Here is an 18254-nt window from a genome sequence, read left to right on the forward strand (position 1 = left end):
CTGTTGATTCTGGGGACATTTTTGACTTTATTAATGAGGAAACACAGAAAATAGCCGGTAGAGTAAAAGTCAGTAGAAAATGTTTAATGATTTTCAAGGAAGTGACACAGCATAGTTTGCTTGTTTCTGACTGGTTTCATTCTTTGAGTCGAGATTACTAAAAAAAAAATGTTTCTAGACAAAGAGGCTTTTTGATTTCATACAATAAAAATAGATAAATTCACACATACATTTCACAAATTTATAAATGAACTATCTCATAAAAAAAAAAGAAAGAAATGTCCTAATGAGGAGGCATCTAACTCACACACACAATATAACCTGACAATGTTCACAATAATATTGCAAACAGCCCGAAGAGGTTTTCTACTTTATTTGGGGTAAAAAGTAGGGATGCACCGATTTGACATTTTCTCTGCCAATATCTACTGCGATACCTCAAATCAGTGTATCTGCTGATACCAACAACCCATCCAAGTGTTCTTCTTTTCCCAAATTTAAAATCTGTAAACTTCACCGAGTGGATCATTTTATGAAAGAACTGCAAACCCACCGTGACTGAATTAATGTAGCTAATTGAGGAAAGACTGAATTTTATAATCACACTGAGAAAGAAAGTATATTTTTGGACTGATGCCTGAACTGCGTTAACCGATCCACTTAAAAAGGTCCTGATCCCGATCTGGTGTATTGGATCGGTGCATCCCCTGTAAAAAAAAAAAAAAAAGCACCTCAAAGACACCTGTTGAGACTAATAAATATATCTACAAATACTGGAGTGAAGGCATTACATGGTGTTACTGTCATAAAACCAGATTTGAGTTAAACGGATCATTAACAAAATCAGGAGAAACATCAGTGCAGTGTCAGACTTCATTGCTCACCAGTTTTACTATACTGCTGTATTAAAGTACTTGAACCATTTTTACAACTATCTTGACTGTGGTTTATGTAAATGCCATCATATGATGATAATCTATCTATACACAAATTGATGGTTTCACAAATTACACGACAAAACAAAATGGTAGGACAAACTCTTTGGAGGCAGGAGAAAGCTTATAGGCATTAGTTATTGGTATGAAAGTATTTCATAAATGCCCGAGTATTATTATCACTGCGTCGCTTATTTGCTAATGGTCAGAATCCCTGTAACACATGCTGGTATCTTACAAAGACAAACTTCAGGAGGGAGGACATGAGAACAATGAGGCTTAACAGAGAGGACATCATGAAAACATGTTGCTGTCAGAAAGCAGCTGCAAGTTACTTCTGAAGAAGAAATTAAGAATAAGTTCACTTCTTTCTCTCATCAACAGTTATGTGCTACAAAAATTGTAAAAATGAATTCACATTATGAAATTTGCTACCATCAAATGACTACAATCACAGTTTCTCAGCTATACCGAACAATAAAGGCACTTTAACATTTTTGAATCATCGAACAGCTCTTGAGATGACAATGCTGGCAGTTATCTCTGCTGCATTAGAGGTTAAGAAAACAGGAAATCATTTGGTGGATGATCGTCTTTCTCCCGCTGCAAAACACCAAATGATACATTGTAGACAAGGAGCATCTTTGCACAAAAATCTTCCTTGGCTCTTTCAGCAATATGCTAACAGATGTTCAGCTTCCTCGGGGTCAGAAGTCATATTCTGCTGCACATTGCTGGAGGTACCATTCATACAATTTACCCTGTGGAGTAAAATGAACCATGTGAGATTTATAATGTTCATGTTTCAAGTCAGACAAATTAAAATGTTCATTTAAACCTGCATTCATTGATTCTGTGGAGCCAACTTTAAACACAGTACTTAAATTTTAACACCTTATAAAGCTGTTGTGGCAAAGTGTAAACGGTCAGCAGTGAACAGTAAAACTGTGAGCCTTAAATCCAAAACAATTAAGTGAAACATGTTGAAATGTTCAATAGAGCAGAGAACCGCAGGGTGATAATTGTTTATCACTACAAGGACTCCTTTCACAATTAACATAGAATTTGTTATAATAAAATGATCAATTATTGCAGTTAGGGCTGCAACCAGTGATTATCTTCATTATCGAATCATCTGTCGATTATTTTCTCAACTACTTGTTTAATTGCTTTGTCAATAAAATGTCAGTTAACAGTACAAACATATCCGTTATAATTTCCCAGAGACAAAGGTGACATCTTTAACGTTTGTCAAAATAATAGTCCAAAATCCAAAGATATTCAGTTTACCATCATGTACATACGATATTACTTATAACATTAAATCTTAATATTTGAGAAGCTGAAACCAGCACATTCCTGGTATTTTTACTTAAAAAATTACTAAAAGGATTATTTGATTATCAAAACAGTTGCCTATTAAATTTCTGTCGATTGACTAATCAATTAATCGACTAATCGTTGCAGCTCTAACTTCTGTACTATCCATGATGGCACAAGATAAGAATCTAACCTTCTTGGTTTTGACGATATCCTGGATATAGTCATTGTACTCTGCCATGGTCCTCTTCTCCTTCTTCGTCAGAGTCTTATTCCCTCGGCTGAGGATGAAGCACATCACAGCAACGTTCACTCAGAATTTAATAATGTGTGTGTGTGTATGTGCATCTTCTTTTATATCAAACATACACCCTCCTCCTCAAGGAAGAAAGAGCTCTGACATTTCCCTGATGCTTTAAGGTTATTTATGTGTTATTTAAGTGTATGTGTGTGTTTGTGTCGTGCACTTGTAAAGCTTACCCCGCAAAATACTTCGCTAGGAACAGCAGGAGGTAGCAAAATGCCCCAAAAAAGATCACAAACACTACTTGTCCATCTTCTGGTATCCAGTCCCATAAATACATGACTACTGCCTGCGAGACAGACGTTGAAGAGGCAGTCAGAGAACCAAGACCACTACGAGAAACACCGTAGGAACATCACCTGTACGACTGTCAGGACTTACTGTGAAGACAGAGAGAGTTCGAGACGGCCCTTCTCCCAACAGCTCATCCAGCTGCTCTTTGGAGATGGTGTTCACAATGAAACTGAGGATAAAGAGGAGAGGAAGGAAAACTCCCAAAGCACCGCACAGGAATGAGTGAAGACGGACGCTTCTGTTGTAAGAAACATCAGCCCTGCATGTGCACAAAGAGAGGGAAATCTGGTTTTGATATCATATTTGCTGCAGATGATCACATGCAGTGAAAGACGCCACATGAATGTGTGTTATGTTGTAAGTTAAGAGGTCAAACCTGTCCTGTTCTAGTCTGCTGCTGATAGTGGAACAAATGAGGTCACAGTCTTTCTCCAGCTGATTCAAAGTCTTCTGAACGGCCTGGTTGATGGTCTTCTCGATGGTCTGACACACCCCATCGATCTGGTTCACACACCGGCTCGGCTGGACAAGACAAAATCTCGTAAGTGCATCAGTTTTGGAATTACCACGCAAACATCACTTGCGTCTCTGACAGGAAAGACAGGAAACTTCCATGACACATCCTGGGGGTATATTTTGACAAACAGCCATGTGCACTTATCATAAAGTGAGGCTGCACTTGCTCAGCGAAAATAAATTGGCGGTCGAAAGGGATGCACAAATCTACCAGGCGGAGAAGAGCTGTGTGGCCCGTAGATCACAGGATGGTGCAGCAATAACTCAGGTCTGGGGCTGCCGTTGTCGGCGGTGGCTGATCAAAGCTCATAGTTTACAACCCCTTTGCCCCCACCCTCCAAGAGCAGATAACTCATCATATTGCAAAATGAATCATCCTGTTTACAGCCATCAAGAGCCACAAGGAAACATGGAGCAGGGAATTTACATTCCAGGATAATCAATGGATGTTCAACCCCAAGGACAGCTGAGGACCTTAAATCCAGATTCAAGATGAGACCTGGATTTGATATCTATTAGAGTAAAGCACTCTTGAAAATACAAGAAACAGCTCTTAGGCACCTCTACAAGGTGGGAAAACACTGCATTATTTAAGGTGTCTAAGTATGAGATGCCTGTTGTTATTATCAGTTCATAAAACTGGAGGTTAAAATGAAAAGCATGTAGATTTCAAGCTGGTAATGATAATGACCAATAGACGTTCAAATTTTACCTTCTGTGGGTTGGGGATATATATTGTGGGCATCTCAAAACCACATTTGTTGAGACCTGGACGGCGACACAGTTCCTGGACTATCTGCATCATCACCCTCTGCCAAAATAAATACAAAAACATTGGTTATTTCTGCAGGTTTACAGGACGGGTCCACATTTTTTCAAGTCTGTCTTCAAACAACAGTCAGGTGTCCAAATGAACACTGACGCATGTTTTTCTTGCTGTAATCATTCTTCCTGTTCATACTGGCCATTAAGAGATCCCTTCATAATGTACTCACAATGTAAGTGATGGGGGATAAAATCTACAGCCCTCCTTCATATTAGTTTATTTGAAACTAATATGAAGCTTCAGCTGTCCAAGTTAGTTAAATCAAATCAATATCTTTTGACTTTTTAGTGCCAAATTCCTTGTTTTTGTTACTATACTTCCACTGCAGCTGAACAGGAAAACACTGTCCATCAAGACACAAAGAGGGAATTTTTTTCACTAAAAAGACTGTAACTGTGGGAGACTGTAACTTTACGACTGTAACTCAGACATCTGAAGCCTCATATAAGCTTAAGATGAACTGTTAAGTACGTTTTTGTTCAAAATGACTGTGGAGGGAGGGGATCTTCTAATGTTCAGTATGAACATGATTATAGCAAGCAAACCTGTTTCAATGTTCATTTGGGCACCTGACTGTTGTTTTAAGAAATTGTGAACCTGTCCTTTAACTTGACTTTCTTAGAATCATTTAAATGAATCAGTTAAAGAAAAGTGTTTGTAAGTTCACTTACTTGCCGGTCTGTTTCCTTCCCAGCTTCATCAGCCTTGCTGAGGTAGAACAAGAGCTTGTCTCCGCATTTCTCACTCAGCTTCTCCACGATGTTGAGCGTGCGTTTGCACAGCGCCTGACCCATCGGGTCGAAGAACACAAATATCAGGTCCGCCTGTTCTCCTGCAGATGAAAACGACATCCATTAGAGAAACACGACACCTTCAGAGTATCATCCATCAGCACTGGAGTGACAACTTGGATCTGTGAAGACGTACCCAACCAGGTGATGGCACTGTTCACATCGAACGGGTAGATCATGTCCCCATCTACTAAACCCGGCGTGTCCACAAACGTCACCAGGCTGAACTTCTTCTGCTTGGAGGTGGAGATCTCAGCAGACAGATAGTCCGTAACACCTGGAATATGCAAACACTGTGTGTGTACAGGTGCCTCATTCAATATAAGTTCAAAGAAACAAAGATGATGAATAAAAAGTCCCTGCAGGAAGCTGTCAACGCTGATGATTATATTACGTGCTACTGAAAGCCGCAGTGTGGTCAATACTTGGAAACCTGAGGGAGGCCAGTGACATGAAAGATCAAGAACAACTTTTTGTGCTTTCTGTGCATTTGCAATCAAACTGCAAACACGTCTGGGAGGATCCAGATCACGCATAAATACACATCTGGATAAAAAGCATCAATAAATTCTCTTGAGAAAAACACCAGCGGCGGCCACACCCTCACTGATAAAACTTCAATTCTGACAGATGAAAAAAATCTGTTAGGTCACAGTTTTCTCACCATCCCCTCTGCGGAGAGGTCTGTTGTCATGGTTACACACAACAGCTCTTCAACTGGCAGCTTTAGCATGGGGCGTGGGACATAAAGCTAGCCAGTGAAGAACGACTGTGAGGCAACGCACTGTGAGGTTAAGATACGCCCAAACCTTCCCCCACACCCCCCTTGACCAACCCCTGCTCTGAGCACCAGAACAGGATGACTATTGAAACATACCCCCACTCTTGAAAAAAAGCCCCCACCCTCCCTCTACACACACACACACGCACACACACAGAGGCTTGGGATGACACTGAGGCTATTTCATAGGAAGAGGCAGGTGTTAACAGCCAGCACAAATCACATCCTTGTGCTGCAGCGAGCGTAGCCACTGCTGCTGTGGCACATTAGCATTCCCTTATGTCTCCCTTACATCAGCATGGCCACAACATCAATACATCAGCCTCCTGAGTGTATTCCCACCGCCTGACAATACTGAGCCATCCCTGTTACGAAAAACATGACAAGATGACTGTGGATCTCCTTGAAGTAACATTATATATATATACACTTCAGTTAAAAACACATGCATACGTCGCTGTTTGAGACACACTAAAATAGCAATTATGCAAGTCTGCTGTCTGTCTCTATCAAACAGCCCTTGTTAAAGACATATTCCTCCTCCATATAACTGCAGAAAGTCCTCTGAGCCCCCTGAACGGTCTGAATGAGACCGACACTCGCAGGACTCTGGTGCTAAGTTCCTCAAGTGACTGTAACTGAGAAGGCTACACTGGAGATCCTGTGCATGAGGAAAAGGGCAAAGGCTGCAATAATGCTGCATCAACCAGAACTAAAAAAGAACTCGGTCAAATAAAACACAGTGCAAACATATCTACAGGAAATGAGTCGAGAACACAGCTAAAAATCTTTATTATCTGGTAATAATTTATCATTTGATGCCACGCAGCATGTAGTCTAAACTCTTGACAACAGGTTGCTAGGATGAAGATAAAAAATATAGGGTTAAATATTCTTTATGTAAGTCTAAAACAATATTAAAGAAGTATCTCCGAGCATATCCCAGAGGACACCAAACTGTATAATCAGCAGCTACTCCCACATAAGGATATATGATGCTTTTCTGATGAGTCATCCTCAGTCGCTGTGACAGGTAAACAAATGCCTGATATTGTGTATTTCCAGAGACGGCGATGAAGTTAAAATAAAAAAAATAAAAAATAAAAAAAAGCCTGCTTGTATTCCAGAGCAGATCTGTGTTTGTTGTTTGCGAGGCTCAGGCCTGCGGAGCGAGGCTGTTGCTGCTGCTGGAGTCTGGGCTGTGCCGTCTCTAATGGCTGTGACATTTCCAAGCAGCTCCTCCTGACTCCACTGCACTGCTGTCGATGGGGCGTGTGACTCACGCCATACCGTGAGCGCTCCGGTCCGCACCCAGTGAACCCTCACTCTCTACACGCTGTCAACGCACAGACATACATTACTCCCCTCCCCTCCACGCCGCTGCTCCCACTCAAGCAGCAGGCACACCCAGACTTTCTGCACGACCACCTCACCATCCAGATTCTTCAGACCGCTGCTGACGCACAGACGAGCTGAGAGCAATTGTCTTAAAACAATATACTCCTAATTAGATCTCTCTCTCTCTTTCTCCTATGAGAGACTAATCTCAACTCGTATATCTCAGAAACAAACAGCAGAGACGTGACAGGAGGGGAGCGGGAGTCTGGTCTGATTTATGATGAAAAGACAAACTTAATACACAGGAGCTATGACTCAGTGGTGAGAATTAGTCATCAAGGTGAAGCACTTAAACGCAACATCAAATCACAACAGGCAAGCATGACCTGTAATATCCAGAAACATATAAATAACTATGTTTCATTAGCAACACAGCCAAGAAGTTTCGCTTTCATCTATAATGACTAAGCAAAACTTTACACTTTAAATACATATGTAAATATGTACATTTAGATGAACTCTAACAGAAGAAAATAGCTCTATCTCGAACCTCAAAGGAAACCATCTCTGGCTGCAGCTCATGATTACATTAATCTCCTGTTCGCTATTCCTACAGTGCCGTTTAACTGATGCTGCACCTCCATGCTGTTCGAGCAAAATTTAACACTATATTCTCTCTTTGATGTTTTTCATAACCAACAGCAGAAAGAAAATCAATTATAAAAAAAAATCACAACCATATATATGCATTTCTCTTCTACATGCACCATAAATGTTAGTTTTTTTTGGCATTATGGTCAAAGTGAGTAAGACTGCAGTGCTGTGCTTAAAATGCTGTATATTATGCAATCAAAGGAAGGAGATGCAAACCCATTATCCTCAAAAGGAATACGTAAAATATGTTGTAAACTATTTTATAAAATATTTAAAAAAGGTTCAGTTATGTGAAGCGTCACATCAGCAACTGCATGCAGACACAATATCTACATATGATGATTCACTTAGGAGCATAAAAATGTATTTAACTAAAGGATAAGTGCAGTAGAGAGGCCTCTTGGCAGCAATATCACTACGTTTTCAGTACAGTTGTGGCAAATACTCTAAATAGTGCGCAATCAGAAGCCCATTATGAGTTTTTGATGCTGAAACAAGAGAATAATGCTTACCTTTGAACTCAAGGAGAGGTCGAAAGTGAGGGTAGAGGTGTAGCGTTGCATTTCCCTGTGGAAAAAGGAGCAAAGACAGTGAGAGAAATAACCAGATGAGACTGATGTTAATCTGCAGTTCTTCCTGAGCTCTCGACCCTCTACGACAGAGTCCTCTCTCCTCTTGGTACTTCACGCTCAGTCGTGGCACCAGCTGCTGTGCTGCAGCTCAGTGCGCTCGCTTTAAGCTTTCTCTGTACATAGGAGATAATCCTTCCAGTCTGCGGTCCTGCACTGCAAATATATTATTCATCTTCATCACCTTCACCGCAGCAGGATATTAACAGAGAGTCAGAGGAGAGGGATGAGGGAGCACAGAGAGACAGGTGTCTCCTGAGCTTGTTAATATGCTGCAAAGATGCCTGTGTGTGTGTGTGTGTGTGTGTGTGTGTGTGTGTGTGTGTGTGTGTGTGTGTGTGTGTGTGTGTGGTAATTCTAATGTTGTGGGGACTCACCTCCCTTATCGGGGCAAAAAGCAAGTCCTCTTAATGTGAATAATTTTAGGGTGAAGACTTGGTTTAAAGTTAAGGTTTGTTTAGGGTTATGTTCAGGTTAGGGTAAGGGTTAGGTTGTGTGTGTTTGTGTGTGTGTGTGTGTGTGTGTGTGTGTGTGTGTGTGTGTATACACAATAAAACCCCTCACTGGAGCAGCATACAGAATGAGAAGTGCCCTCCATACATGCAGACATTGAATGTAACGCTTCATCAGCCTTTATGACTGGTTTCAGCTACAGTTCCCATTAGGGCTGTAGTCTCCTGGTCGACTGATCGATTAGTTGGTCGATATGCTCTCGTCCGTAAATTCTCATTGGTCGAATAATTTCCGTGTTGCTTTCACAAGGAGAGAAGTGCTACATCAGTAGCCTTCCAGGATTAATCCATTATTTCCTGCAGCGGGAGGGACAGACTAACAAATTACCTGTGAAAACGGGGGTGTTTTGAATATACTCCCGTTTTCACAGGTAATTTGTTAGTTATTTTCACAACTTTGAACTCGCCCAACCTAATGGAGACCGCTGGATCTAACTGTACCAGTTTACACATCCAGTTTATATTGTTTATACATCCATGAACTGTACCCAATGTTTACTGAATGTTTACTGAATCAGCGTTTCTCCTCTAATAATATCAACGAACCCCTGCCAGGCCAAAAGATAATTTTTAATGCCAAAAATAAATATCGGTAGCGTAACTCGGTTTAGGAATAGGGCAGTGCTTAGTGTGTTTGCGTAGCAGGTGGGAAAGAGCGGCAGATAAGTGACGGTGGATGTGAGCGGGGCAGAGGAAAAGGTTAGCGGTAAGTTGTCAGTCTTGCAATAAATGTACAATACAGACTCCAGTGTAACAGTTAATAAATGCTAAAAAGTCACGTCTGTTGTTTCCCAATGCTGCAAAAGTAAATGGTTAGCAACAATAGGTTAGCCTAACCTGAAGAGGCAAAACGGAGAAATGTGAGTTCACTGTGCACTCTGTCCCATTACATAATCTTCAACTAATTGATTAGTTGAAGATTACGTACGATTTCAGTCGCCCAAGATTTTCTTTGGCTGACTACAGCCCTAGTTCCCATTACTGAAGTCAAGAGTTTAATAACACCTGAACTGAGAAGAGCCGTCTGAATATGAAGTACTGTTAGTTAACAAGCACTGATAAGATCTGAGGAAAAATATATATATAAATAAGGTGATTAAATGGAGCAGCACAACACTGACTATGAGAGGGTTGTTATTATGCTTCTCTATTCAAGCATCCTCACACACATGAGGAATATTAACAGTACTGACAGTCGTCAGGCTGCTCTTACCGTCAGTGATTCTCTTTTGCGGCCACTTGTGATGAATGTAAACCCCTGCGTTTCAATGGCGACGCCTGTTTTCTGTATGTGCTCTTCAGCATACCTGAAACAACAGCAAATACATCAAAAACTGTTTGCCAGTGCACAGGATCAGAAGAAACTGTGTTTTATTCCAGTAATTAAAAGTACATTTTCACTATCGATAAATCTGTTGATTATTTTTGACAATGAATGATTTATTTATTTAGTCTATAAAATGTCAAAAAAAGTGAAAAATGCTCAATATTTCCCAGAAAGAATGGTCTACATATTGCTTGTTTCATCTGACCAACAGTTTAAAACTTAGATATTCAAATCCACTGGTTTAAAACAGAGAAAAACAGAAAAGCTTCACATTTGAGAAGCTGGAATCAGTGGATGTGCATTTTTTCTTTTTAAATGAGTTAAACAATTCTTGAATTTAGAGCTGCAACAATTAGTTGATTAGTCGACCAAAAGAAAATTAATAGGTGACTATTTTGATAATCTATTAATCGTTTAAATCATTTTTCAAGCAAAAATGTTAAAAACTTTGTTTCCATCTTCTCAAATGTAAGAATTAGTTACTTTTCTTTAGAGCTGCAACAATTAATCGATGAGTTGATCGACAGAAAATAAATTTACAACAAATTTTTTTGATTGAATAATGATTTAAGCTCATTTTTAAAGCAAAAATGGTAAAAATATTATTAGTTCCAGCTTCCCAAATGTGAATACTTTCTGCTTTTCATACTCTTCTATGATAATAAATCAATTATCTTTGGATTTCAGACTGTTAGTCGGATAAAAGTAGATATTTTTAAAAGTAGCCAGAGGCTCTGAGAAGGTCTGTGATAGACATTTTTCCCAATTTGCTTACATTTTACAGACCGCACGAATAACCAATCAATAATGAAAATAATCGTTAGTTGCAGCTCTACTTTTCTCATAAATTAATGATATGTGTGTTTGGACTATTCGTCACGTCACTGTGTGCTCTGAGACATTGTAATTGACATTTTTTCACCATTTTCTGATGTATTTTAGACCAAAAGATTAATTAATTAATCGAGAAAATAATCAACACATTAATCTCCTGGAAACTGAAACTAATTGATAGGTGCAGCCCTAAATCAATTATCACAGTCGTTGCTGATTGATTTTCTGCTGAATTACTTATTGATTAATCAACTAATTGCTTCAGCACTTTCCAATAAACTGTGCAAAGAGCTGCTCTGTATGTAAGAGGACCGGTTTGAGGTGTTAAACAGGCTTTTGTTGCTCAGGAGGAGTAAACAGTAAATTACACGCTGTCAAATACTAACTTCAAATATATGGACAGTCGGGGAAAACAGGCTTTATACTCTCATCTTCTCAAATCTAACAGTTCTCACTATTAATCCGAAGAATGGGAACTATGATTAACATCTGTTACATTTGCATAAGATGAATTGTTGATAAATTGCTGTTTGATCTTATGCAAATATTACAGATGTAGATCATAACATCTGTAATATTACTTCCTCTCAGGGAGAAACCCTATTATGTCCCCAACCAACGAGTTCTGCAATTTAAAACGGTTAGGATACTGATGAAGCCAATTTAAAAGCAATCTGTGGAATTAAAATGGTGGTACTTCAATAAGTAAAGAGTCTAACTTATCTAACGTTTTAATTTCTGTTACTCTCAAACACTTAAACACACCCTACAACTACATGATAAAAAGACCTGCAGACATACATAAAACATGAGAGGTCAGTGTGATCGACAGCTGGGCTCCATACGGAGCTCGTTCAAACACCCAGCCAGCAGAGTTTTCATTATTATTATTATTATCTACTGCAGTTTTCACTGCAGTAGATAATAATAATAGACATTTAATATATCTGTGTATTAGGTCAATATTGGATTTACAGGATGTCATTAAATACCTTAATCTGTCACTGGATGAGCTAAAAACAGACATTCCCATCTGATTCATTCTATCTATAAACACTTTCTTAATTGAATTTCCAGAAAATGTTCTTTATTACAACATATATGGCTACTAAGACAAAGGTAAAAAAAAATTTAGGATGCCTGAACGTTCATGTTTGATCAGAGTAAGAAAAGAAATAAAACTGTGAAGTGAGGTAAATATTTTCTGTCCGTTTATGTTTTTGGGGGTTTTCTTGGATTGATTCAACAAGTAGCTTTTGTCAAACACCCAACCAGCATGAACATGACAAGTCAGACCTGCCCGTCTTTCACTGTCAACTCTGTAAATGCCACAACCACATTTCCTGTGACAACAGCACCGAACTTCATTCAAATCACAAAGCACTTTTTAAAAAAGTCATGTGTGAAGATGATATTTGTGGTTCTCTCGTTCACACATGGAGCAGAGCATGTGATGATCAGGCAGCTGAACGGTGGAACCAGTCACACAATAAACTGTATTACCAGTTAATGAAGGAGCTCTTCCCTGCAGAGTGGTTCCCCATTATCATCACAATGATCTTCTTTCTTGGAGGCAGGAGCCGGACTCCTAGGCTGCTGGCGATCATCACCAGGCCTGAAAACATACAGACGTGTACGCACACAGTGAGCAGGAGTGAAGGAGCATCATCACAATGTAATACAGAGATTTTAAATAATGTTAGTCAGTGGTTCCCAACATGGGGTTCTGGATCCCCCCATGAGGTCGCAATAAAAATCTCAAGGGGCATATTTCTGCTGCACAAAATTGCTTTATTTTAAACTGTACTCTAACCTTTTCTTTTGTGAAATACTACTTAGTTTTATCTCCTCAGGCTTCCAGAAATTATTCAAATACATGTGAAAGCTGTGGTATTTAGTATTAAGGGGCTACAAGCCAAATGTGTTGGGAACTACCAGCATAAGCTCAAAATCCACAATCCAGCCTCATACAATCCCTTATTATTTTCGATGAATGTGTCAGCCCTGTGATAGACTGGCGACTTGCCCCAACGACCCTGCAAAGGATGATTTACAATCATTAATTGGGACGGTCAATTTTCTGAAATGAACACATGTCAAACAGGCCTGTTTCTGTCTTCTATGGTATACCAGCGTTAAGCATTATGCTGTAATTAGTGTTGTTAATAAGCTTTATTTATTCAGGAAATCTGATTTAGATCAAAATCCCTTTTGCAAGAGTAATCAGAGAACAGGTTACATACACACAGGATCACAATACGACAGTTCATTCTCATCACAATCATCAAACATTCTCAAAGACACACTACTCAAAACAATCACAAACATTATGAAGAATATCAGCTTGTAAAACTTTAAAGAAGGGCTGCAACTAACGATTATTCTGTTGATTATTTTCTTGATTAATTGATTCGTTGTTTGATCCATAAAATGTCAGAAAATGGTGAAAAATGTTGATCAGTATTTCCCAAAACCCAAGATGACGTCCTCCAATGTCCCGATTTTGTCCCAACCAACAGACCACAACCAAAATATATTCTGTTTACTATCATAGAGGACTAAAGAAACCAGAAAATATTCACATTTGAGAGGCAGGAATCAGAGACTCATGTCTTTAAAAAGAAAAAGACTCAAAACGATTAATCGATTATCAAAACAGTTGCTGATTCATTTAATAGTTGGCAACTAATCGATTAGTGGACTAATTGTTGCAGCTCTACTTTAAAGTCCCTCAGAGGATTAGTGTGTCCCACTCTAATAACTGAGACAGGAAACACAGTGAGGCAACTTCCTGTAAGCGCTGCAAGTGCAAAGTCTGCACAGATACTGTTCCAGTGAACTACACCTGCTGTACATACTGCAGCAGGGTTACTGGACACCACAACCCTCCAGATAGAAGATATGAGCACTCAACCAAGAAGGCTGGTTCAGTAAAGTTGGTCTCATTTCAAAACCAAAACCTAAAACAGTTTATCATGAAGCACATTGCAGCAGGCTCCTTTAACATTTCATATAAAGTCCTGCATGATGAACATTGTACATGGGTGTTAAACCTGACGGATCATTGGTTCAAACAGTCACATATAGGCGCTGCCCTCCGGTGTTTCATCGTATTTGGTGACCCATCAGATTCTGTGACCTGCAGTGTTGGAAGAGGTACTCAAGTAAAAGTAGCTTATCAATACCAAAATGTAGAAATACTGTAAAAATATACAAGTATTACCAGCTAAACTGAGTACTTCATCCAACACTGCAGGCCACAGAATCTGATGGGTCACCAAATACGGTGTAACACCGGTTCATGACATCTGTCTGACACTGACAGACAGCTGCTCCAGCTTCTGCTGCACGGCCACCATACTTCACATGTTATCATTATTATTATTGTTAATAAATGAGCAGCATTTCATTGTTACGTTAACTACTAACTTCACAGGGTCCTGCTGGATAGTTTGCACCATTAACGTTACATAACATCACAACTATGCTTGCTTGTTTTTGTTCTTTGCTGTAGCGTCGACTCGTTTTAGTTATTCGTTATTTACCGTTTTCGTTGTCGACATACAAACTGTGGCATTCTTTCAGTATCCTCTCACTCGGTGTGGTGATCGCAGACTCCAAAGGGTTTGCCACCGACCGGGGCTTTCTGCCCGACATAATGAACAGGGCAACCTGCCGCCTCACTGCTGTTTCCACAGTCAGCGGGGGAAGAGTTTCACTGTTGCACACAAGACTCTGCGGTGCAGATGAAGCGCCGCCCTGCGGACGAACACTGTCAGGGCACCGAGGACAGACTCAGCAGGACCAGGAGCAGTCAAACCTGTTCCAGCAGGGTTTTACTGTCTTAAAGGACAGGTTCACAGTTTTTCAAGTCTGTCCTTCACTATAATCATTCACCCTTGTTCATACTGGCTATTAAAAGATCCCCTTCAAATGTGCTTTCAATGTAAGTGATAGGAGCCAGAATCCACAGTGTGTCCACACAGTCATTTTGTGAAAAAATGCATTTAAAAGTTGATCCGAAGCTTATATTAATCAGTCTGAGTTAGTCATATCAAGTGGATATCTGCCTGCCAGCATGAAATTCCCTCTTTGTGTTGCCTCGAACAGTGTTTCCCTGTTGAGCTGTGGTGGAAGTATAGTAACAAAAAGAAGGACTATGGCACTAAAAAGACTGTAACGATGAAATATATCTACTTGATTTGACTCACATTAGTTTCAGATAAATATTTAAATACATTTTTGCACAAAATGCAAACCATGGATCTTGTCCCCCATCACTTGCATTGTAAGTGCATTATGAAGGGATCTTATCATGGTCAGTATGAACAGGAATGATTACAACAAGAAAAACCTGTTTCAATGTTCATGTGGACACCTGGAGAGACTTGAAACACTGTGAACCTATCCTTTAAGTAAAGCAATGCCACAATGTAAAAATATCCCACTAGTGGTGGAAAGTAAAGCATTTATTCAAGTTCTGTACTCACAGCACTTGACTTATTTACTTGAGTATATCCATTTTAGGCTACTCGATACCTCTACTGCACTACTTTTCAGAGGGAAATATTGTACTTTTTACTCCACTAGGCTACATTTATGTGACTGTTATAGTAACTAGTTACTTTTCAGATTAAGATTTTACATAACAACATGACAAGATGATAAAATATAATACATTGTTCACGATTAAACTTTTTTTTTTGCTTGTAACCCCTTCAAAAAAGTGTCTACTTGGTCCTCTAGTCCAACTCAGATGTCTATGAGTTGTTAACAGTTTCCCCTCTAAACTTCTCAGATGGTTTCATTTAAATAACTGTTTGAGGCAACAAAAAAAGGAAAAAAAAGCAAAGATTAGAGAAAAAGTGAAAAAATGAATCGATTTTGTGCAGCAGAGGTTTGTTGTTTTGTTGTCTTCTTCTTCTCCATTAAACATTTTATGACTCCTCAGATCCATCTTGTGACTATTTAGAGGGGCCTGAGCCTGAGGTTGGGAACCACTGGACTAAACTTTCTAACTGAATCCAACATAGAGGTTGGTTACAATTAGAAAGTTTATTGCTGCTACAGGAAAATGCTGCTTACACATGGTTGAGCAGTATTCACAATCTAATGCAACAATGTGATAATTTCTCAGTCACAGGGGCCATTTTCTCTGCAGAATGAGTACTTTTACTTTTGATACTTTAGGTAGTAGATAATACTTCTGTACTTTTACGTAAGCAGGGTTCTGAATGCAGCTCTTTGACTTGTAATGGAGTATTTTGACATGCAAAGAATCAGAGTACTTCTTCAAACATTGTCCATCACAAGTTCTGCATTCAAAAAAAGTATTACCACAAAATATCCTTAAGTAACAAAAGTATAAGTACTTATTATGCAGCAGGGTGGTCCCAGTCAGTTATATTATTACAAGAGCAGACTTGGTAACAGTATCTCTTCTGACTCCTTGCATGTTTTAAACGGGGAATACCAACTTCTGCCCTCTAATAGGCGATTTACAGTCCCTCTAATTAAACGTAACAGGCTGAAGAATTCATTTATACATCAGTCTTCCTGTTGCTAAACCAAGATCAGTGTGTTGTTGATTGTCATGACTGTTTGATGTGTTTTATATGTCTGTGAAAAGTGTCATATATGTAACTATATGTTTAATCTGTGTTGCAACCTTTTAAACCGAACTACCCAAAGACACAAAATAAATTTCAGTGTAAGCTGATAATAAAGTCATGTCGTTTCGTATTGTATTGTATTATGATTACATTGTAATCTTGTAGCTGGTCAAGATTGAGCTAATTTTAACTATTTTATAGACTAGGAGGTAGTTTAGTGCACTTCATAACAATGCATCATGTTTTACATGCTAATTGTAGGTTTTTAAGGGTGCTATTCTGTAAAGTAAGTAGTAACTATAGCTGTCAAATAAATGGAGTAGTAAATAAATAAATGGAGTTTGAAGAATTCAACACACTGTCTCAGACCAAAATAAAACTGGTTTGGAAAGCAACAAAATGTCACAGCCTGAGAGGAAACTAGAGGAGCAACACGTGAAACTGTGCTGAGCTCTTTTAAGTGTGACTCCTCTTTTTATTTTTATCTAATCTGTTTTCTCTTGTTGTTCTCATTATTATTGTCTCTTAAATGTTTAAACTTTTTCTCATCTTGCCATATAAATCCTTTAATTTCTAATTTATTAATGATTTGTTTGTGACAATTTGTGTTTCTTTTATTATAGTACACTGTGTAGCGTAGTAATGTAGTTGTATAGTGTATGTTGTAGTGCATATAGTGTTGTATTTAATGTAATAATGTGTACATTATTTCTTGTCTTATACTTAGTTATACTGCATTGTTGTTCTTAACTATAGTCACACAAATAAAGCACATTTTAATTAGATTTTATAAATGTTTAAGTGGAAAGTATAATATAAGAAAGTTCAGTGCTTCAGTAAAAAAGTACTTGAATACTTTGATGGAAAACTTACTTTATACTTCATTTCCACCATTTCATGTCACTGCAACCTCAGCTGCCCATTTGTAACATCAAAGTTTTTATTAGGTAATCTGAGGTTAGGATTAGTTCAAGCAATAGTGACATTAAAGGGAAAGTCCACCCAAAAATAAAATTTGGCTGGCCTAAATGGATATTTATTATAAAACACAAAAAACACTTGTCTCCGCAATGAAACAACATTTTTGTCAGATCTTATTTGATGTTACAAATAAAATCTGCCACAATACAAGTCTTTAATAATCATCCAACCAGAACAAAAACAAAATTAATCATCATATATTAAGCAATAAAATGTAAAAAATAAATCACATAACAAACAGCTTCAGGACCATTAAAACTGTTCCTTTTTCTAATGGTAGTACACCTGAGCATAACTGTGGACACACGATAAATTCTGCTTCATATGAGGCTCTGCATTATAAATGTTCATACACTTAGTAAAAAGTATATAATATAATATAAAGTCAATATCTTAAACAACCTGTCATCCTTTCCCAAGATGTAAATCAGAGTATCAGTTGACTGATATCTTCAGGTGACACGTTGTGTTGGTTCATTGATTTTTCTCCTACATTTTTCTTTGATTTCACACCTAAAAGAACTTTCTAGTTGTGAATCACACAGTGTTCCCAGAGCTGCTTAATTAGTGTCACATGAGTGTTTCTTTTATTTACTGTCT

At 38.6% G+C, this 18254-nt stretch overlaps 1 protein-coding gene across 1 annotated transcript; it reads right to left on the reverse strand.

Moving 5' to 3' along the window:
* Positions 1–69: 69 nt before the first annotated feature.
* si:dkey-98f17.5 (uncharacterized protein LOC569123 homolog) lies at positions 70–14850 on the reverse strand. Its single transcript, XM_042422595.1, has 12 exons — positions 14607–14850; positions 12565–12676; positions 10114–10207; positions 8272–8326; positions 5123–5263; positions 4867–5027; positions 4082–4180; positions 3230–3375; positions 2941–3112; positions 2736–2848; positions 2449–2536; positions 70–1696 (listed from the first exon to the last, which is right to left on the reverse strand). The coding sequence occupies exons 1-12, from the start codon at positions 14716–14718 to the stop codon at positions 1643–1645; spliced, it is 1347 nt and encodes a 448-aa protein (XP_042278529.1). The 5' UTR covers positions 14719–14850; the 3' UTR covers positions 70–1642.
* Between the last annotated feature and the right edge of the window lie 3404 nt (positions 14851–18254).

Source organism: Thunnus maccoyii, chromosome 9, assembly GCF_910596095.1.
Source record: "Thunnus maccoyii chromosome 9, fThuMac1.1, whole genome shotgun sequence".
NCBI lineage: Eukaryota > Metazoa > Chordata > Actinopteri > Scombriformes > Scombridae > Thunnus > Thunnus maccoyii.